Source organism: Hipposideros armiger, unplaced genomic scaffold (genome assembly GCF_001890085.2).
Source record: "Hipposideros armiger isolate ML-2016 unplaced genomic scaffold, ASM189008v1 scaffold_940, whole genome shotgun sequence".
Classification (NCBI taxonomy): domain Eukaryota; kingdom Metazoa; phylum Chordata; class Mammalia; order Chiroptera; family Hipposideridae; genus Hipposideros; species Hipposideros armiger.
The window spans coordinates 176,800-200,324 of NW_017732290.1; the positions used below are offsets into that span (position 1 = coordinate 176,800).

The 23,525-nt window shown below is 42.8% G+C and overlaps 1 protein-coding gene across 2 annotated transcripts in view; it reads left to right on the forward strand.

Annotated features, from left to right (window-relative positions):
* The window catches only part of TULP4 (TUB like protein 4), a 195,693-nt gene that overhangs the window by 140,035 nt on the left and 32,133 nt on the right, over positions 1-23,525 (forward strand). The window contains exons 5-7 of one of the 2 annotated variants that reach the window (XM_019630765.1): positions 12,815-12,995; positions 15,444-15,578; positions 20,505-20,671. In XM_019630765.1, coding sequence (XP_019486310.1) covers positions 12,815-12,995; positions 15,444-15,578; positions 20,505-20,671 — 483 coding nt within the window. Of the gene's footprint in view, positions 1-12,814; positions 12,996-15,443; positions 15,579-15,752; positions 15,841-20,504; positions 20,672-23,525 lie in introns of those variants that run through there. The other variant, XM_019630766.1, reaches the window with a different exon arrangement.

A 23,525-nucleotide genomic window follows, 5' to 3' on the forward strand; every position in this document is an offset into this window, starting at 1 on the left:
ATGTGGAAGTCATGGCTTCACATTCTTTCCTCGCCTAGGCGGATGGAACTGTGAGGCTCATGTCACAGCCTCCCTCATGAGCTGTGCCAGCCAGGTGCCCCCAGCAGACTGCACACCTGAAGTGTGACAGGCACTGGACCCAGAGATGCTGGGGACACAGTGAGTAGGACTTGGTGCCTGCCTTTGAGGTACACGGGGCCCATTGAGGAGACAGACCTACAGCACCCTGGGCTGTGTCCTGGAAAAGTGGCTAAGGTGGCAAGCAGGTGTTGTGGGCATGACAGCTGATGGGCTGTAGCTTCTGAGCCAGGCACTGGCACTGGGTTCCTTAGACCCTCCAGCAAGACGGAGGAGTGGCTTTGGCAGGTGGTTGACCTCCAGGTCCACGACTTCAGTCCCGATGACTGCCTTTACTGGTTCCCTTTCCATAATAGGGCTAATGGGTTGGATTTTGTTAGAGGCAGGTGTTCACTGTCTTTAACAAAAGGTTGTAGACCACTGAAGAATCGAGGACCCTCAGGAGAACATAGCATGGAGAAGAGAGGTATGGGATAGATAACTCTTGTCGGTCAGGTTTGAGCTAAGGCACGGGAAAATAATCCGTCTTCCATTTCTGTTACTCTTTCATATCTCTTCCTTAGTTTGCAAATCATTAGCAAGAAACGTATGAAGACAGGCTAATGTTTGTAATGGAATGCCCCGATCATTGCATTTCACACATTCCCTTGGGAGCTGATGTTTAGAGCAGCACCTTCACGCTCTCTGGGGGGGACTGCAAGAAGCCCCTGTGTCTCTTCCCATCTCCTAGACAAGCTCCTGCCCTTAGTGAAGAGCTCAGAAGCTTCCAGGAGAAACCTCCTCCTCACATCTTGAGATAGTTCTGATCATAATGGGATTTTGCGCTGCTTCTGGCAACCTTGTTGTTAAGAGCACACACTCTTAACCAACTGAACCATCCGGCCACCCACCGGCAGCTCAGCTCAAGTCGTTGTCTTCAATCTAGTTGTAGAGGGTGCAGCTCACTGGCCCATGTGGGAATCAAACCGGCAGACCTGTTCAGAGCACTTGCTCTAACCAACTGAGCCACCTGGCCAACCCCTGTTAACTTTTAAAAATATAAGCAGTACTGTTTTATAAGCAATGAGTTTGAAGTTCAGCTATTTTCCTATTTCTCATGTACTTTCTTCATTCTAGAGTGGTGATGTATATACATTACCTTTGGGAGTTATAGACTACTTTGAATATCTGATGGAAATTGGAAATTCTTTCTCTGGAAAACTGGGCATATATACATACATGATTATGTATGTGACTTTGCATAGAATTTGGGGAGCTCATAGGATTCCACCCATAGAGTATTCCCCCCTCAAATCCTGGTCTAGATAATTTAGAGGTGACATTTGGGTAACTGTTCCCAGCTTTTTATTATGCACATGTTCAGGCATTACAAAATAGTTGAAAGAATATACCCTTCTTAAATGTAACAGCTAACATTTTGCCATATTTGTGCTCTCTCTCTCCCTCTTCCCCTGCTCTCCCTCCTACCCTCCCTTTCTCTTCACACACGTACACATTTGTTTTGTAATACTGTTTTTGAAAGTAAATTGTAGACATCATGGCATATAACCCTTAAATATTTACCATGCATGTCCTAAGAATAAGGTTATTCTACATTATTACACCTAAGAAATTAACAGTGATACTATCTGGCATTCAGGCTATATTTATATTTCCCTAATTTATACAAGAATATGTTTTATAGACTTTATTTTTGCTCTTTGATATTTGGATCCAGTTTTGTTCGTGTACAGCAATTAGTTATATCTTTAGAACAGTTTCCTCCTTTAGAAAATTTTTTATTTAACAATTAACAAAACAGCAATAGTAAGTCCTTCCCTACCCATAATTACTTCAATGTAAATTAATTAAACTCCCAATCAAAAGACACAGAATAGCTGAATGGATAAAAATACAAGATCCAACTATATGCTGCTTATAAGAGACTCACTTTAGATTTAAGATTATATATAAGCTGAAAGTGAAGGGATGGAAAAAGATATTCCATGTAAATGAAAGCAGGGGTGACTCTATTTATAGCAGACAAAATAGACTTTCAGTCAAAAACTGTCATAAGAGACAAAGACATTATATAATGGTAAAAGGATCAATTCATCAGCAAGCTATAATTTTATAAATTTGTAATTATAAATTCATAAGCATGTAACATTGGAGCACCTAAATATATAAAACACTAGATATATAAAGCAAACATTGACAGAACTGAAGGGAGAAATACAAAGCAATACAGTGATGGTAGGAGACTTCAGTGCCCCACTTTCAGTAATGGATAGACTATCCAGACAGAAAACCCATAAAGAAACAGTGAACATTAACAACAGCATAGACCCAAGTTGATCTAACAGACATAGTGAGCGTTCCAACCAACAGAAGCAGAATATATATTCTTCCCAAGCACATAAAGAGCATTCTCCAGGATGGATCACATGTTGGGTCACAAAACAAGTATTAACAAATTTAAGATGATTGAAATCGTATATCAAGTGCCTTTTTCAATCACAGTGGAATGAAACTAGAGATGAATAGCAGAAGGAATACTGGAAAATTCACAAATATGTGCAAATTAAAGAACTCTTGATTAACCAAAGGGTCAAAGGAGAAATCAAAAGGGAAATTAGAAAATGCTATGAGACAAATTAAAATGTAAACAAAACATCCCTAAACTTATGAGGTAAAGCAAAAGCAGTATTAAGGGGGGAGTTTACAGCAAATACCTACGATATAAAGAAAGATCTCAAACAATCCAACTTTAGAGATCAAGGAATGAGAAAAAGAACGAACAGCCCAAAATTAATAAAGATTAGAGCAGAAGTAAAATGAAATGGAAAATAGAAAAACAATAGAAAAAATAAAACCAAACTAAGAGTTGGGTTTTCTGAAAAGAGCAACAAAATGGACAAACTTTTAGCTAGACTAACTAAAAAAGAGAATGCTGACTCAAAAAATCAGAAATGAAAGAAGAGACATTATAACTGATGTCACAGAAATAAGTATCATTAGAGACTACTATGAACAATTATACGATGCCAACAAATTGGATAGTCTAGAAGAACAGATAAATTCCTAGAAAACAGGACCTACCAAGACTGAATCATGAAGAAATAGAAAGTCTGAACAGACCTATGTAACTAGTAAGGAGATTAAATTAGTAATAAAAAAACTCCCAACAAAGAAAATGCTAGGACCAGATGGCTTCAATGGCGAATTCTGCCAAACATTTAAAGAAGAATTAACACCATCCCTTCTCGGTCGCTTCCAAAAACTTGAAGAGAAAGGAACACTTCCAAATTTATTTTATGAGGCCAGTATCACCCTGCTACCAATGCCAAAAACACTATAATGTAAGACCAGTTACCGTGTCCCTGAGGAACATAGGTGCAAAAATCCTCAACAAAATACTAGCACACTGAATTCACCCACACACTGAAACAATCATACACAATAATCAAGTGGGTTTTACCCCTGGGATGCAAGGACATTCAGCCTATGAAAATGAATTAATGTTATGTGCCTCATTAATAGAATATAGGATAAGAACCACAAGATCATCTCAACAGATGCAGAAAAAACATTTGACAAAATTCAACACCCTTTCATGACAAAAACCCAACAAACTAGAAATAGAAAGAAATGACTTCAGTGTAATTAAGGCCATATATATGAAACTTCTACAGCTAATATGCTCAACGGTGAAAAACGGAAAGCTTTTCCTCCATGATCAGAACAAGATGAGGATGCCTGCTCTTTCCGTTTCTAGTCAACATAGTACTGGAAGTCCTAGCCAGAGCAGTTAGACAAGAAAAAGAAATAAAAGGCATTCAAATAGGAAAGGAAGAAGTAAAATTATCTCTGTTTGCAAATGATATGATCTGATATGTAGAAAACCCTGTTAGAATAAATGAATTCAGTAAAGTTGCAGGATATAGAATCAATTTACAAAAATTAGTTGCAATTCTATACACTAGAAATGATCTATCTGAAAAAGAAATTAAGAAAATCCCATTTATAATAGCATCAAAAATAATAAAATACTTAAACTTAACCAAGGAGGTGAAAGACTTGTACAATGAAAACTACAAAAGCGAAGGATAGAAGTGGTTGCCCTGGGGTGGGGGAGGGGGCATGGGGAGTTGCTGGTCAGCGGGTATCAAGTTTCAGTCATGCAGGATGGTTACTTTCTAGAAATCTGTCGAACATGGTGCCTGTAGTTAACAAGATTGTATTGTACACTTAACATTTTTGATTGTTTGTATTATTTTTCTTTAGGTTTTCTTTATTTCAGGTGTAGAAAACAACATAATGATCAGACATTTACGTCCCTCACAAAGCGATAACCCCCCTCGCAGTCTACTACCCCTCTGACATCGCATATAGCTGTTATAATACCAGTGACTCTAGCCCCTATGCTGTGCTTTACATCCGTGACCATATACAGAGGGTGCCAAAACAATGTATACACATTTTAAGAAAGGAAAAAACTGTATTAAAATTACATTGATGGTAACTACTTTGAACACCTCTTGTAATTGCAGAAGTAAACATGATTTGTATTTATCTTTTGTTATTGGTATATATTGAGTATTACAATTTTAATACAGTTTTCCATTCTTAAAATGTATATACATTTTTTAGCATCCTCTGGATATGTATATATATGTATATATAATATATATTAATATATGTATTAATTATGGTTGACATTTAATATTATTCTACATCAGCTTCATGTGTACAACTCAGTGGTCAGGCATCTATACAATCTATGAAGTGATTCCCCCAAAAGTCCCATACCCATCTGGCACCCCATTATTGATTATATTCTCCATACTGTATTTCACATCCCTGTGACTATTTTGTGACTACCAATTTGTACTTTCTAATCCCTTCACCTTCTCCTCCCATGCCCCAACCTCCCTCCAATTTAGCAGCCCTAAGGTTTTTCTCTGTATCTCTTGAGTCTATTTCTGTTTTGTTTGCTCTTTTATTCTGTTCTTTAGATTCTACATTTAAGTGAGGTCATATGGTATTTTTCTTTCTCAGTCTGACTTATTTCACTTAGCATAATATTCTCTAGGTCCATCCATGTTGTTGCAAATGGTAAGATTTCATTCTTTTTTATGGCAGAGTGTGATACTCCATTGTGTAAATGTACCACAATTTTTTTATCAAATTGTCTATTGATGGGCATTTTGGTTGTTTCCATATCTTGGCTATTCTGAATAGTGCTGCAGTAAACATAGAGATGCATATATTTTTTCAAATTAGTGTTTCATATTTCTTTGGATAAATACCCAGGATTGGAATTGCCAGGTCATAAGGTAGTTCTATTTTTAATTTTTTGAGGAACCTCCATACTGATTTCCATAGTGGCTGCACCAATTTGCAATCCCACCAACAATGCATGAGGGTTCCCTTGTCTCCACATCCTCTTCAACACTTGTTGTTTGTTGATTTATTGATGATAACCATTCTGACTAGAGCGAGGTGACATCTCATTGTGGTTTTTATTTGCATTTCTCTGATGATCAGTGACGTTGAGCATCTTTTCATATAGCTATTGGCCATCTGTATGTCCTCTTATTTATTAATTGGATTGTTTGGTTTTTGGTGTTGAGTTATATGAGGTTTTTTATAAATTTTAGATATTAACCCCCTATCAGATGTATCATTGGCAAATATCTTCTCCCATTCAGTAGGAAGTCTTTTTGTTGATGGTTTCCTTTGCTTTGAAAAACCTTTTTCAGTTTGATGTAATGCCACAGGTTTATTTTTTGTTTTGCTTCCCTTGCCCGAAGGGATGTATTAGTAAAAATATTACTAAGGGTAATGTCTGTGAGTTTACTTCCTGTATTTTCTTCTAGGAGTTTTATGGTTTCAGGTCTTACATGTAAGTCTTTAATCCATTTTGAGTTTATTCTTGTATATAGTGTAACAAGGTGGTCCAGTTTCATTTTTTTGCATGTATCTGTCCAGTTTTCCCAGCACCATTTATTAAATAGACTTTTACCCCAATGTAAATTCTTGCTTCCTTTGTCATAGATTAAATGACCCATGTAGGCATGGATTTATTTCTGGGCTCTCAATTCTGTTCCATTGATCTATGTGTCTGTTTTTATGCCAATACCATGCTGTTTTGGTTACTATAGCTTTGTAGTATGATTTGATTTCAGGTAGCATATATATTTAAATTTTTGTTAAGAGTGTAGATCTCATGTTAAGTGTTTTTACCACAATAAAAAATATATACTTTTGGGGGGGGGTCTGTATTTATTTTAAATTCAGTTTCTTATGAATTTAGTGTTATATTTTCTTCATATGCCTTTATTAACACCACATGATAATGGCCTTGGTTTTGACGCAGAACCCCTGCATGAATGCCAATGTTTGTCCAGGTGGCTAAACTATAAAATTGAGTTTACTAGGGTTCCTCTTAGCATTCCTGAACCACAAATGCATTGCTGCTCTGACAGCCCTATCCTTGGTATTGAATACATCCTTGTGTCACATTGGAGGGAGGTGACATGTGTACCACTACCAGTGACACACTCTTCTGGCTAAATTCTAGGCAGCCCCTGCTGAGCCCTCTTTTTGAGTAGGCCCAAACTTTAGCCTAGAAAACTAGATTCTCATCACAAATAACTACACACACACAGAGAGAGAGAGAGAGAGAGAGAGAGAGAGAGAGAGAGAGAGAGAGAGACTTGAACAAACACTAGCATAGTTCTGTTGACTCAATGCTGTGTCACTAAGGTGACAACTCCAGCCCCCTTAAATTCTTGCCTGGGAAAGCTCAAGGCTGCCCAAAGAGTTACTGTTTGTTCCACACAACACCTGACGATAGGGCCCATGTCTCTCTGGGAGGATAGGACCCTAACTTGGATAAGCACCCGTTAGCAAACCCAGTCGGCCCAGTCACTTTGGCAAACCCTTCTCCTACTTTTTGTGAATTTCCACTGTCCTGGCTGCTTGAACCCCCGCCTCCCTGCTTCCTACTCCTTCGTTCTCTCCTTAGGATGTCAGGTCACCTCTGCACAACGGAAGTGGAGTTCAGTTCAAGCTGGGCTCTCCTCCCTCTTGGAGGAGTCATTGCTGGTTAAAATCTGTCCCTGCCTCTAACTAGTGTCCAGCTTTGTTTATCTTTCACACCAGTCACAGATGCTGTTGGGTCTGTGACAGTCACTGTGACCCTGACAGCTACTGGCCAGTCCAGAAGACTTTTACTCTCCTCAGACAATGAAATTATTTCCTCTTGGCCCTTTTGTTGAAGAAGTGTATTAGTAGCCACAGGAAGAAATTATTCTTTAACAAATCTAAATGTATTGAAAAGTACATTTAGATATATTAAAGATTTGTAGCATTTTGAAACAGGAAAGGATTTGGAGGCTCATCTAATATAACTTTTTCAACTGACAGAGGAGACCAGCTCTCAGGGAGGTGGTGATCAATTCGAAATTACAAAAGTTAGAAGTCAAAATAGAAGCAGACTCCCAGCCAGCTGACCCCCAGTCCTGAGTCCTTTGCAAAAGAAAGCTTCCCCCAACAGACGTGGACTGTCCACACCAAACAGTCTACACAGACGCTAGTGTCACTTAGCATCTCCCACCCTAATTAAAGGTGTACAATCACCCCAAGGCCCGTGTGCTGAGTGGCTACCCTGGCATTTACCCTCCTCCAAAGACCTGATAGAGCTCAATTCCAGAAACATTTCCTTCTAGCTCATTCAAAGTATACTTAAATATATATTTTTAATAATATATCCACATGGTATAAAATTCTTATTGTTCAGGAGGATACATGATGAAAAGGCCCCTTTCTTCCACTTCCCCAGCCACCCGTTCCCATCCCCCTGAGTGAACTGGTCTTCCCGGTTACTTGTGTAACCCTCTGGAGATAGTCTAGTTAAATGTGAACTTTAGTTAGCCCTGTAGTCAGACCAGCTCTATCCCCAGAAATCACATGTGAGTATCTTAGAAGGGTGAATAAACTTAAAAATGGAGCCTGAAAGATTTGGGAAAGAATGTTCCACATGGGAAGTATTTAGCATACTCTGAAAATCTATAGACATAGGACAGTGTCTCATCTTCATGGGTTAGTTTATAAGCAGCCTTTTCTGCAGTGAAGAGATGAAACGACTTCAAAATTACATGTTTAGCCAAAGTTGCAAGTGTTTTATTATAGATACTTGGGGTGAGATGTCGTTCCTATATTTATCACAATAAGTCTTAAAATGTCTGTCTTAGAAATGATTGTTAAAGTCAACTGTAAAATTACATTTTTTTTTAAACCAGGAAATAGTCTGTTAATCAATTGAGCAGTTCTGTAATTTACAACTCTCTGATTTCAGGGACTGTTTCTTTAGTTGCAAAATGTTCGTATCTGGCCTTGAAGCACATTTGAAGGCTAGTGTCCTGAAACCCAACAGGGAGGCCTTAAAAAAAAAAAAAAAAAGTTTTACTCCAGAGATAGCTCAGAACAGAAGTTTCCTTGTAAAGAGCAAAGGTACCTCACAGCCCGTCCCTTCATCTCCCTGTCCTCAGTGGCACATTTAACGTTTGCCACCAATAGGGCTGAGGTTACTAAGTAGGCATTTGTAATCACTGTTTTCTGCTCCCCTAGCTTTAAATCACAAAAGCAAATAAATGGGGGAAAGTCAATGCCTCTGGAACCAGTTCCAGTACTACGAGTTAAACTCTACGGCAAGAGGCGAACATTTGTAGAAGCGAGCATTTCCGTAACTGACATATGGTCTTTATTCAAGAATTTAGATGAGGACCAGTGTCCAAAGGCCAAGGTACCGATGAGATAGCATCACTGCTTCCAACACATAAGTCTTTCGAATGATTTTATAGCCTCTTCTTACCCCCTTAGGTTTATAGCTAGAGTCATTTTAAATTACTGATAATAATTGTGTTATATTTTTAAATATATCTAAAAATAGTTTAGAATCAAATACATTGAAATGGAGAGATTTTATTTATATATATATATATATATATATATATATATAAATAAAATCATTATTTAAAATTTTCATTGATGTGAAAAAATGCCCTGCAATGGGAGATAGCCGTTGAACTGCTTTGACCTGAGGACCCTCAGGTTCCTCCTGCCTAATTTGGTGCTTGGTGTTCACATTGCAGAGAGCACTGTCCTTAGTCCATACGTGAAGCCTGCAGCCCAACAGAAGAAACAGCAGGAAAAATATGAGACAGAAATTTACATCATTTCACCATCAATGTGTAATTGGAAGTATTTTAGAGACCAGTTTTGTAGGAGGATTTGAGCACTGGTTTATAGCCTAAAGAAGAAATTCAGGAAGTTCTTCCTTCATTTGTAGGAAAACCTGGGCAAAGGCCAAAGCTTTGGGCAGAAACTGATTTACTAATAGTTACTGAGCACCCACTCGTGACAGGCAGCATGTGAAAATCTTGGTGCAGACCTGCCCATGAGAAGCTCACAATGTCATGGGAAAGACAGACATGCAAAACAGAGTGAAGTTCAGAGGGCTGTGGGATCCATGGTTAGAGTGAGGCTAATTCTGTGTGGAGGGTCCCAAAAGCTTTCACACGTGACGTCGAAGCTGGACATCGGAGATGAGACGGAGCCACCATGCTGTAAGACGACCTGGTCGTGTGTGTCAGTTGGTTGGGGAAGGACGAGATTGTACATTTCACCTGGGCCATGTTGACCCTGAAGGTCCTTTGACACATCCAGGGGTAGGTAGGTGGCAGGTAGGCAGTTGGATGTGAGTCCTGAGCTTAGGGAGAGGTCTGGGCAGGGAGCTGACATGAATGGGGTCCTTGACATGACCCTGATTCCTAGAGAGAGAAGGGCACCTCGGGCCAAGCCTATGAGAGGAGACCGCCCAGGAGGGGGGAGCTGGCACCACTCTACCCAGAGCACCCGAATTAGGGGGGAAAAGTGGCAGAGACTGATGCATTTGCCCCTGTGAGTACTCATTATTATTAGACTTGTCTGTCTTATTCTCTTGGAGTCCTTGGCTCACATAAGCCTTATCTCATTGGAAGTAATTAGGCATGAAAAGAACTTGTAACAGATTTTTTAAAATCTGATTTTGTGTTGTATCAGATTCTTCAGTTATCTGTGACGTTCTTGTTCCAAAACAGAGTCACTTCTTCCATCATTGCTTGACAACTCGACCGTTGGGGCTGCTTTTTCCTTGTCTCCCATCTTAACAGCGCATTATCTTCCCAAGAAAGCTGTGGTTGCAGCAGACTAATGGGGGGGGGGAATTGGGGGGCTGGTTTTCTGCTCTGTTTTACTTGACTGTAATGTTGAGCTCTGATAATTCATTAAGTCACATTGGTCCTCTATTCAGGAATTAGGCATCTGTTCTATCGTCTGGTATCTGTTTCTCTAAAATGGGAAAATGTGAGTGTTATTGCAAAGATGCCTCAGTGCAGCATCATTTCCTCCCTCACTTCACAAATACTTACTGCCATGTGTCATCTAATATGACAGGCCCTGGGGAGATAGTGGGAGCGTGGTCCAGGCCGCCAAAGCTTACGGTCCCGCGTGGGAGTCAGGCAGAAATCAGATAATCAAGCAGTGAAGATAGGAGAGTGGCGATAATTGCAATGTGGGGTGATGTGAGAACCCACAGCACGGGCGGGGGGACTTGTTTGGGATTGATATATATCAATCCCAAGTCCTTGTGAAGAATGATTGTTTGCTGTTGTTACCTTCAAATGAGCTATCACTATCGAAACCAAAAAGCCACTAAGTGATAAAGGGACCCACCCCTCAGCCAGCACCAAGGTGCAGAGCAAATGAGTGAGAAGGCGGAAAGGCAGAGAAGAAAAGCCTGCTCTCCTGCTCTCTGTGACATGGGCCTTGCAGTGGGGTTCTGACCCATCTTTTTTGTTTTGAAATATGTCAATTGTACGTTTCAGTTAAAGTCACAAGAAGTCATGTTCCATATTGCTCATCATTTAAAACTGCTTACCAACACACTCAGCATCTGCCTTTCTGGAGCTTTCTGGACCCCCTCCAGGGTCTCCAGCCCTGTGCCTGGTCCCCGAGGTCCTTGCAGACGTGCCGTCCATACTTATTTTCACTCTTGGCAGCCAAAAACTCAGCTTTTCCTAAAATGATTTTCATTGTGTTCTGTTAGTTTTGTCTATTTTTCCTTTAAGCAGCATGCACTGACAAATTCATCACTGCCCCTGGGGGAAAATGATTTAGCCTTTTTTCTTTTCAGTTTTCAGTCATTAAAATGTTGATCAGATCTAAAGGAATATTTGATAGAAATTGATTTATTCTAACAGCTCTGTAAATTCTGTGCGCTTATTACTACTAAAATGAAATATGTCTTCCCTTGCAGCTAATCTGTTTTAATCATCAGCATTTATGTCCTAAAATTGCCTTTTGATTGTCATTGGCTTTAATTCATTCATTGAACAACAAATACTTCGTGTGTGCCACTGTGTACTCAGAGCTCTTTTAGGTGCCAGGGGTTCAGCTGTGGACAGTCTTTGCCCCCAAGCTTACTGTCAAAATCTTAAAAGCAGAAAGAGGCAAGGACGTAAAAAGCCTTAAGTAACTTTCCCGTTGTGTAAACCCTGGTCTTTCTAGTCAGTAGCCCTGGCTTGACCACTGAACAACTTTGTCAACTTACTTGACCTCTCCCAGGTGGTTTCTGCTTCTGTGAAATGGAAATAGATGGCATGGTTGTCACATGAGTTGCTCAGGGGGAGATGGATGTCATTAGACACAAACGATAGGAAGTTTTAATGGCCACAGTCGCAGAGACTGGAAGGCCCACTGTGGCTCCCTGTGGAGGGTCCTGCTTCCTGGGCCCCAGGGTTCGCCATGGGGACGCCTGCCTGGATGACAGCTTGTCAGGGAGCTTCCAGTGGCTACGAGATGCTTCTGTGTTGCCTTCCTTTGCTGCGTGCCTGCCCGCGTTCCCAACACGGTCCTCAGTGTGTGCTCCCAGACCTGGGGACATGCGGGGACTTCCCCAGGGACAGCCCTCAGCATACCACTGTGACGGCCCATCCGAGCATCATCCCAGCTGTGCTGGTACTTAACTCACAGAATTATTTTGGCAATTAATGAGGCACAGCTTTTAGTGTAGTGCTTAGCACAAAGTCAGCACTCAATGAATACATTAATGCCATTAGTACAGTATAACATCAATTATTAATTAATACATTAATGCCATTCTTATTCACAGTGAAATAAAACATTAGACAAACTATTTCAGGAGCATCTTCTTTTCCAAATAAGGTTGGATAACATGCTTACATAACCAAATGTATTTTCTCTTGAAACATCCATGGATGATTGATTTATTCTAACATACACCCAAGTTTTTTCTTTTAAATTTGAGAAATTCTTAACTAGAATTTCTAGAAAAATAAATGAATATTATCCACTTCCTAACTCTCCTCCTCCAACCCAAATAAACAAAACAAGAAAGCAAAAACAATCCACAAAAGTTAAACTGAATTTGCTTATATTATTTCAAAATGTACACACAACATAACGAATATATTGTGCTGTTAGTCACGTTTCCGTATTAGAGGACTGAAATCCTTGCAGTAACAACCAGCTAAATTCCTACTTAATGCTTTGTGTAGCCCCTCAGTTAGTTAACTAGTCTGGTTTTTAGCTCTAAATGTATTTTGTCCTCCTAAGCAAGTTGAGGCGATGAGGTTGGCCGGACCCGTGGCCTCCCCCATCCGTCAGTGGTCTGGTCCTTGCTTTGCAGGTGCTGTTTGGCACGGCGGACGGCCAGGTGATCGTCATGGACTGCCATGGCAGGATGCTGGCCCACGTCCTCCTGCATGAGTCCGACGGCATCCTCAGCATGTCCTGGAACTACCCCACCTTCCTGGTGGAGGACAGCAGTGAGAGCGACACGGACTCCGACGACTACTCCCCACCCCAAGGTAGCTCGCTGCTCCGCGGGGACAAGTGTATATGGGGGATGAGCCCCTTCAGAGAAAGGAGGGCCGAGGCCTCCACAGGCTCAGACCCTGATTTTCCGGGAAGAGTTCGCGGACCAGAATGCAAGGCTGGTCTGGCTAGTCTCTTGTTGATTTCACTGTCTGTCCTCTGCCTGTCCATTTTCTCACTATCACTGGGCAGGCTGATGAAGCGCCATGAGCTTACGTTTCCCAAGATAGAAAACAAGACTTAGGACTCTTTCTGTGTCCCTGGGGAGCAGTGAGAATGGAGAGGGCTGAAGATGAACATGCTGTACTGTTCCTGTAACTTCATGGGCTGCTCCACGTCCCTGATGTTAAGCCCCGTAGCATGAGTGGTGTGAGGAAAGGGTCCCTTCTGCCCTGAGCGGAGTCCAGTGCATTGGGCCGACGCCCACCCCCTGTTTTTATCTCAGGCAGAAGCCCTTCCCATTCTCAGTTCAGAAGGACCCGCTCCTCACCTCCCCACCCCCACCCCACAGCCCCCCAGATGTTACATCAGCTTAGTGGCATCCAGTAATGGAGGGTTGTTTCCGACTTGGTGGGGTATCCTACCCTCAAATGTGTGTGAGACCCAGAGGAAGGCAGAAGCCCGTGACGTTGGTGCGGCCACCAGCCGTGTCATTGCTCAGCACTGGCCACTCAGGGTCTTGCTCGTCACCAGTGTCCTGTTCCCTGCACCCACCTCTTTTCTTAAACAAAGGGTGTCATGTTAGGAAACAGCGGCAGGAATGGCCCCTGATTAGAAGCCATCACACTGCTGCACGTTCCTGTCCTCAGCCGGGCCGCGGTGCTCACACTGCGTGCTGAGTGCCCGTCATGGCTGATGGGTGCGTGCTAGACCATCCCTGCCCTCTCCTGTGACTGGGGCGTGCCCATCCTGTGAAGGGCTGGTCCAGGGGAAGCTTTAAAAGCGCGTCCGTCAGCGCCTGCGCATCGGGACTTGGACTGCTCCCGTTCGGCCTCTCCCTCCTGTCCCAGACATGGTAACATGCCGTGCTTCCCAGAGACACACACCTACATGTTTACTTCTTGTGTGTGGGTTTTTCTTCCTATTTGTTTTTGGAGAAGATGATATTCACACATGAGAAAAAGCTAAGACCAGTGGTAGTGTTTCAGGGTTGGTGGGTCTTGAGGGAGAGTGTTTTTAGCGCCCACAGATCCGTTTGTGAGGTAACCGTGCACTTCCTGGCAGGACCCAGCCTGAGGGAAACGTGGACCGTTTCTTTAGCGTCATAGTAATGAAATCAGTGGTTGGGCTCAGTGTACTTTTAAAACAGAACTTGACTAGATTGAATGCAGATTTACTTACTCCCACTTATTATTGGAAGAAACGCGATCAGAGACCGAGGTTATGAAGCAAGTCCAGAGGAAGTCTAAGATCAGAATTCAGTGCCTGGGGCTGCTCTAAGCAGTCAGTTGCCCTTCCCAGAAGCCGTGGGTTGACTTGGGGATGACGGGGGTTTGCCTTTCCGATAGAGCAGGCTTTTCCTGGTGGCCTAGGGTGTGTGAATGCACAGGGAAGTACCTGCAGCATCTTCGGGTGAAGCAAGGGACAGCAGTAACTGGGGGTCCTCTGCAGGCGGCTGAGTCCATGTGGAGGGCGGATGTCAGGCAGGCCCAGCCGGATGGTGCCAGAGATGCGCTTGGTGAGGGTGTGACTCCCAAGGGAACCCTCTGAGAGCCCTGATTCACCCTGGCCCATGGGAGGGACTGGCCCTTACTTTTTGAAATAACATGTGGAGGAATCCAGAGTGTGGTCCATGGTGGCCCCTTCTTTAGCTTGTGATGAGCATTCCTTTGAGTGGACAAAGCGGGCTTTTCTCTGTGCTGACTGTGCACTGCACACATAGCAGAATTCCTAGGAGCCACGTCCAAGCTCCGCCTTCTGCCCAGATTTGGGGTCTCTAATGGTCAAAACTCAACCAAGAACTCACGGTGGCTGCTGTGGCCACTCATTTCCCATAACATTCAACACAGGAGCACTTAGTGATGAAAAGCAATATTTCTTTGTATGTTGGGCCAGAGTTAAGAAAACATTTTCATCCCTCTTCCCACCGTCCCTGTATGTTATATGACGGTCAAATAATTTACGTTGACATGTCATTAGAATCAAAGAACACATTAGCTACAAGTTAACCAACTTTGCACACAATTTCCCACACACAAAGCAGAGCCCCAGGACCCCCACTCTGTCCCAGGCCTGCCTCTCATTCCAGGCCTTCTGGGGGGCACCCTCACTGCCTGGGTCCTGGGTGGTGTCGAGGGTCGCCTAGTTGGTAACGTCCCCGCCCAGAGTCGGGTCAGCGTTCCCGGGCAGTTCTCCAGCTCTGCAGGATCGCAGTGTCAAGGGCCCGGACTGGGCTCACGTGCTTGCTGCCACTTTCTCACTCAGCTCCTCTGTCCCCACAGATGGCCCAGCAGCATATCCCATCCCGGTGCAGAACATCAAGCCGCTGCTCACCGTCAGCTTCACCTCGGGGGACATCAGCCTGATGAACAACTACGATGACTTGTCTCCTACTGTCATCCGCTCAGGGCTGAAAGGTACGGAGGGCTGTCTGTGACCCCAGGCCCATGGAGCAGCCCTCCAGGCCAGGTGTCACTCATACACCTGGTATTTATTGATTTCGTCCTCTGCAGTGACCTCTTCCGGGCTTAATGGAGTCTGTCAGTAAAAGTCATTTCTTCTCGCTCCTCTGCTTATCTGCCAAGTTGCTACCTGGTCTTGCCTAGAGGAGGGATTTCTGACAGTCAGTCTTCACCTTCACCTGCTCTTCTCCCACGACGACAAGAATGGGCCTCTCGGGTGTGTGGTGTGTTTGCCTCTGGCTGGCCCTGGGTCTGCACAGTATTGGACAGCAGCAGCTGGTGCACGAGACACCTTTACACAGGAGCCCCTGTCATTTTAAGGCTCGTTAAGGAGCTGAGTGTTGTGCAGTAAAGTTACCTAGGCAGACTTACGGAGGTTCCACTGTTGCCAGACTGAGGCATTCATGTGAAGAGCAGTCACGGGCTGATCCCTTCCTGACAGCCGCTATGAAATGCTGTTATCTCTGGAGAAAACCGGTGTCCATGGGCATTGGGAGTGTTCTGAGTTTTACAGTTTGAGAAGACTAATGGCATGACATGACCCCAATGAGTGTTTTTGGAAAAACAGTTCTGTCTCTTCAGGGCTAAATGGTGTAATGTAGAAATTCCTGGGCTGCCTCTGGTCCTCGGTGTTACAGAGACCTACAGAGACTGACCATAATCTGAATGAGAAGGGGAGGGGCAAACCAGAACCTTCAGGTCCGCTGCTACTGTCATTCGCAACTGGCCATCAGACCAGAGAGCCATGGCCACAAGCTGAGTAATTCAGGAGCCCCGGGGAAGGAGAGAGTCAAATCCATATAGCCAACCATTGCTTGTCTGGAATGCGTCATACCTGACAGCACCTCCCCCCAAGCACTTATTAATTTTACTTTAAAACTAGAGAATATTTTTAGAAGCAAGTTATACTCCCTCTTTGAGTGTTCCATTTTGCTGTTTCAAAACTCTAATTGTAAGGAATTGTTTAGCCTGTAAACTCCTGAGGGTCATGGACTGTGTAGACAGCCCTGTTCACACCACAAATAGGCCCTGTTAGGAGCTGAGTGTTTTTTTGTGATGATGATAAACTTTAGTTCCTTGGGATTTTTCTGAATTTTCTGTCTTTCATGGAGCCGAAATATAGGAATGGTCATCATAAATTCTCCCATATATTTAGTAATCCAAGCTCTATTTTTTCCCTTCAGAAATTCTATTTTCAAACCCTTTAACCAAGTTCGTTAATTTCATTAGAACCTGACTCTAGCTCTGCAATCCTGAACTTCATTCTCTACTAAGTATAATATTTGATCAGGGCTGAAAAGAACACAGTTACCACTTAGTTCCTTTTTATTCTGTATAGGGTGAATTTTTCTAATTTTTCACTATCTTACCTACCTATGGGAACTTTAGTTTTTATTCCCTGGATGTTTTATTTTGTTCTCTGTCAGACTAGATCGTGTTGGAGCGGCACCTCTAACACATTCCCACCAAGTTGGCGGCAGAGGATTCAGAACACCGAAGAGGTGACTTGGGGAGGAGGTGACCCAAAGCAGCCCTCCCAAATGGGATATTTGTTGACTCGAGTTTTGTCCTAACTCCTATCTGATCCACTTAGTCTTTCTCTGTTACTTGTCTCAAAGAAGTACCATCAGAGAACTTTTCCAGTAAAGAAAGGTGACTCATGATATCCCTTAGTTTATCACCAATGCTGTAATTTATGTCACGTGCAAAAGAACTTAGATGCCGGATAGCTCATGGTCCCTGTGACCAGCCCTCTTCCCCACCACCTGTCACACTTCATCTTCATCACAGATTCATATGTGGAGGGACGGGGGTGGTTTTGCTTTGCAGACATTTCCTGAGCAAGCTCTGCACTGAAGAAAAATCTCTTGAGAACCTCAAATTTGGGGGCCTCTTTCTACCATACAATGAATCGTAAATTGGTTTAGCTCACTTAGGGCTTCTACCCTTTGTTGTGACTTTTACTCTTTCTTGATGTAGGGGAGGAAGAACTTTCCTGCTACCCATCTGGGGACTGTAAATTAGACTGAGAGACAGACTGACAAGAGAAAACAAACAGAAGTTTGTTAACACGAGCATTGTGCTTACCATGGAAGCACTCAGATGAGCGACTCACAGGGGTAGTTAGAACTTGGGCTTACATAGCATGCTAACAAAAGGACATACATTTTAGAGAGGTGACAAAACAGGGGAAAAGGACTTTAAATGTCTAGGGCAGCAAATTGTGGGAAGGAAAATACATGGGACACTAATGAAAGTTAAGGCCAGTTAGTAATGTTTGTCATGTGCCTTCTCTGGCTGATAAGTCAGGGGCTAAAGTTGTCTCCAGTGATTAATTTATGTCCTTCTGGGTGGGGGGTGGTACATGTTTACAAATTCATGTCCTGATTTAGGAGAAAAAAAAACAGAAGGTTCTTATAGTAAAAAGAATCAGTCCTGCTTTCTTAGCCCCTGGATTGGTCTAAAATGGTCATCTTTAGATGTCCAGTGATCTGGACAATTGAGCAGTTTCTCCTTGAGGTCACTCACATGGCATCTGAGGGTTTGAGGTATGTCCAGGCCTTGATGCAGGACTTGAAATTGCAGGAGTTTAAATTCCCAGAGTAGTTAAAGCAAGAATAGAATCGTTTCCTCATGCCCCAGCCCACTTTATTTTAATAATTCAGCAGCTTGACCATGCTGACTCCGTTTTATTTCTTCACTCTATCCCTCAGCTGCATTAAAGAAATCCCTGGGTGTTTCCTTGTAAATATTTGGGCTCATTCTTCACCCATACAGATAGCGCCCACCTAGTAAACAGAACCCCCTCGAGCGCTCAGGGCTTGTCTTTGAGCCATCTCTGAATGTGGCGGTGTGTGGGTCAACCCTGCAGGGCAACAACCACTTTTCTGTTGGGAAAAACCAGCTTGTGACAAAATTCAAAGAGTCTTATTAAACTAAATACACAACAGCAAGAATGGTGCAGGTATTCACTCGCCCACGTTTTGACCGAAGTGGGTCAGCTGAGGAGTATTGGGAATTGAGTGCTGTCCTCTATTTCTGCATAGTTGCAATGATATTTCTGCACAATTGCAGTGATTTTTCTGCCCTAAACGACGGTTGACTCCATCTTTTTGTTATTTTTACCTGTTAGTGTTAGCTGCTCCTCCTTTTGACTTCCTTGTGTTTCCAAAGGTACCATCCTGAGAGGTCATTTCAGTTTCATGTTTATGACCGGTCTCTTCAACTAGAGTGATGGAGGCATTTGGGTCTCCAGAGCACAAGTTAGTATATGCGGCAGTGCTGTAGCTTCCCTGTCATCTTTTTAAAAATCTTATTCACCAGGATATGCATTTGATTCTTTTAAGTTATTTTTCATTTCATGGTTTGCACTCAACCGTATTCATATCCTCTTGTAAGAAAAAGGAGGGGGAAAAACGCTCCTTTTGTTTGATGCTTTCACTCTCTCAAGTTGTGGAGTTTTTTCTTTATGTTTGTCTACAGCTGCTTCCGCTCAGCCCCCTGCTTCCTCTGTCTCTCTAGTTTCTGTCTGTGGCTGACTTGATGAGCAAGCTCTGGCTTCCTTGGAGCTCGAGAGCCATCTTGTCTCAAGGGCCACTGTCCAGTCTTCAAGGGATGTTAAGAACCTCAGTGACCTCAGAATGGCTGGTGTTCATGTCAGCATCAGTACTGCATGTGAACAGGAGGGATGCCGAGAACACGTGTGACCTGACAGAGCTCAGGAGCTGTTGAATTCTAGACCCAGCTCTGAAATGCATCCCTGTCCAGCCTCCCTGCAGAATGGGCCCCTGAGTTCCAGATTGCAGGGATCTCTGGATAAGCCACATACATCTTAGGGTCTTGAGGGAGCAAAATTGTGCTGTAAATATTATTATTACTAACAGCTTGTTTTACCAGCGAGAATAAGTAACTTGCTCTCATTTGGATTAGACCAGGGGTTGGCAAACTGTGGCTCGCGAACCACATGCAGCTCTTTGGGTAGGTTCCATCTCAAAAGTTTGCTGACCCCTGGGTTAGACAAACCATTTAATAGCCATTTCTTGTAAGCACTGAATGACTTGTAGGTAGACGTCACATCTCCAGTGTGAACATTTGACAACACTACCATCAAATTGAAGTACCGTATTTCCCCATGTATAAGACGCACCCTTTTCCGAAAAATTTGGGGTTTAAAAACTGGGTGCGTCTTATACAGTGGTGTATGAGCACAAAAAACAAGCACGAAAAAAGCGGGAAATGCAAGTAAAAAATATCTACAACCACTGTTAAGACACACTCAGTTTTTAGACCCCAGATTTTTTCCAAAAAGCGTGTCTTATACATGGGGAAATACGGTATTTACTTCTTTTCTAAGCCCCACAGCATCATCAAATGTTGACTAAAATTCAGGGCCTTCAGAGGCAGATGTGTCCATTACCTGTCCTGTGGTGCACAGAAATCAAATGAGTATAAACTTGGGCTTTGCGCTTGATTTGCTTTTTACTTGTAGCATTTGTTACCTCTTTGAGTCACCCCTGGGGCTGCGGGACACAGCAGTGAGAAAAGCAGCCAAGACGTCCAGTCGTGGGTTTTACCGTCTTACTTGCTGTCTCAGATCTGTGCAAGTCCCATTATGGAAATGCTGGTATTGGAGATAGATGTTTAACATGCCAGCTTTGTCATGTATGGTTTTGCCTGATTTAGTTATGTTTCAGGGGAACTGCTGTTTCTATCTATGTAAGAAGCACCTGCTCTGAATAGAGTCTGAATTGTCTTCGGAGAAATGGATAGCTAATGTCTTCACGAATGAAGGGGAAAGAGCCACTGTTGCATTTGCTCAGCTTCTTAAAGTTCAGGGGCGGTCCTGTCTTGAGGCTGACCGTGTGCTCTTTGTGATTGCAGAGGTGGTGGCCCAGTGGTGCACGCAGGGAGACCTCCTGGCAGTCGCTGGAATGGATCGGCAAACGCAGCTTGGTGACCTGCCCAATGGCCCTCTCCTGAAGAGTGCCATGGTCAAGTTCTACAATGTTCGTGGGGAGCACATCTTCACACTGGACACACTTGTGCAAGTAAGGATGTGTGTAAGGCACGACTGAGAAGCTGCGCACTGGTGTCCGCCATTGAATACTTGTGCTTTGGTTACACTCATTGTAATTGTCTTTGACAGATTTTAATCTTTTGTTGACTTGAATTAAATTATGGGGTATAAACCAGGAGAAATGGGGAGGAAGACATTTTTGCCTTATAACCAAAATACTTGATTCCGTTGCCCAGTGAGTCAAATGAGTGGACAGTAAGCAGAGTGACCTGGTGTTTATCATCCGTTTAAAGTAGAAATCAGAAATTTGCAGAGTAAACGCTAAATCTTCATTTATTCACTCTTGCATTATGTTTGTTGTGCCAGTGATATACTTCTATGTTTCAACTAAGTTATTGTTAAACAGTAAGTTAAAAAGCTTAAAGGTCTTTAAGACCTTTCTATTTGTTTTTATGTCCCAGAAACCTGTAGACCAGTTCATTTCTGCTCAGGGTCAGTTATAGTGAAGGATAAAATTCTCAGCGGGGTTTAGTAGAGACAGGGCTGCTAGTGAGTGGACGATTGGTGGGGATGATAAACTAGGGACTTATGTCCTAACCTTACCCAGCTCATCAGAGAGGCAGGTCTGCCAGATTTGGGGTAATTTTTAATTAGATGCAGGCATTAATTATTTAAATACATATTTTTTTAAATTGTGGTAAAAGATATATAACATAAAATTACCATCTTAACCATTTTTTAGTGTACAGCTCAGTAATGTTAACTGTTTTCCATTATGGTATAACCAATCTCCAGAACTCTTTCATATCGTGAAACTGAAACTCTGTACCATTCTGTTTCTATGAGTTTGGCCACCCTACATCCCTCATGTAAGTGGAATCACGGTGTTGGTCTTTTTGTGACCTGCTTATTTCACTGAGCGTAGTGAATGCCGCAAGGTTCATCCACGTTGTGTCAGAATTTCCTTCGTTTTTTAAAGCTGACTATTATGCCGTGTTATTTATGTGTCACATTTTATCCATTCATCCATCAGTGGGTGTTTGGGATCCTTCCACCTTTGGCCTATTACGGATAATGCTGCTGTGTTCAAATATCTCTTTGAGACACTGCCCTCAGTCCTTTCGAATAAACACCCAGAAAGAGACTTGCTGGATCCTAAGGTTGTTCTATTTCTCATTTTTTGAGGAACTGCCACACTTTCATGGCAACTGCACCATTTTACATTCCACCAGCAGTGGGCAAGGGTTCCATCTTCTCCACAACCTCACCAACACTTGTTTGCTGGTTTTTTATAGTAGCCTTCCTGATGGGTGTGGGGTGACATTGATTTGTATTCCCCTGATAATTTGCTACGTTGAGCACCTTTTCATGTGCTTATTGGCCATTTGTGCTTCTTCAGAGAAATGTCTATTCAAGAACCTTGCCAGTTTTTTTATTGGATTAGTTGTTTTTTGTTGTTGTTGAGTTACAGGACTTGAATAATCTTTTGACAATGCAATATCTTCTATGGGCATTTAAGTATATTTGTTTGCTCATTTGTTCAAATATGCAGCAAACATATTTTGAGGGGCTGCCGTGCAGCTGGCACTGAATCCTAAGCACTAGTGTATAGGAATATGACACAGGAGTTATTCAAGATAATAAACGGAAATTACGTCCTGGCTAAAGTTGGATAGTGTGATTTTAAAGTGAGTCATTGCTACCCATGCCTTCTCTCCAATCCCTAGAGGCAGAGGTGGTACAGGTTGCCTAAAATTAGGAATTGAGAAGGTTAATGCAGCAGAAAAGACAGACAAATCGAAGGAAGTTAGGGAACCACTAGGGATGTTATGGAAATGGGCAGCCAGGTAATCTGGGTACGTAGATATTAATACCTTATGACTTGAGACTGGGAAGTGTGAAGTCATGATGGGCGTGTTCAAGAGGAAGTGATAAAAAACAGGATGGGGAGTTGTGTTTGGATAGGACATGCAGATTCCTATGTTAGAAATGAAATGGTTCTGAGTGATGAGGTGAACCAGGGAAGAGAGTCAAGTTGAGGTCATTAGCATGAGGCCAAGGTGTGTGGCAAAATAAGCATGGAGTCCCTGCAGATTTGGGGTTGTAGGAGAGATGACCTTGTTTATAATTGTGACCGTACTGCCAGTGCATTGCCTGGAACATAGTGGGTGCTCAGGAAATACTTGCTCAGTGGATTGATGGATGGACAGTTGTCAATATATGCTCTCTTTAGTTCTTTCTGTTGGCTATTTGAACCAGTAGACTATGCGCCCTTCTCAATCAAATCTCATGCCAGCTTTTTATCCCTAACCTAGCTGGAAGACAAGGAGAGGGTGGGAATTTTCAGCTCTTCTGAGTTAAGGCTTTTGTGTCTACTAGAATGCTTGTGAGCTGAAGTGCTGAAACACACAAGAACATTCGGCATTGTCCACTATTCTGTGTGACTCAGGACACCCTTCCTGGCAGCGCTGTTCCCTCTGCAGGAAATGCTCTTTCCTGCCACCTCAGCTGGGGAAACCCATCCTTAATGCCAGATCACATTCTTTTCTAAATACGCCCAGCGGTTTTGACCCTTCTTTTCTATGAACCCTCAAGGTGCGTAATGCCTCTGGCATCTGTTACACTTTTCTGTCTACTTGTCTTATTTTCTTAACATCAAACACCATGCTTTCTTCATATTTCTGTGCCTAGAATGTAAGCGGTTCGGTGGCCTTAGCCACTGCAGAAGTTCTCATCAGCCATCACATGAAAGTGACATGGGTCTTGAATTTAAACTATATCTGGGGCTCAGGGATAAGAGAGAGGCTTGGCTGAACTTCCTGTGGGTAAAACTATCCATACAGTGTCTCAACATTTTAGTAAAGTATTGATTCTTTTTTTTAATT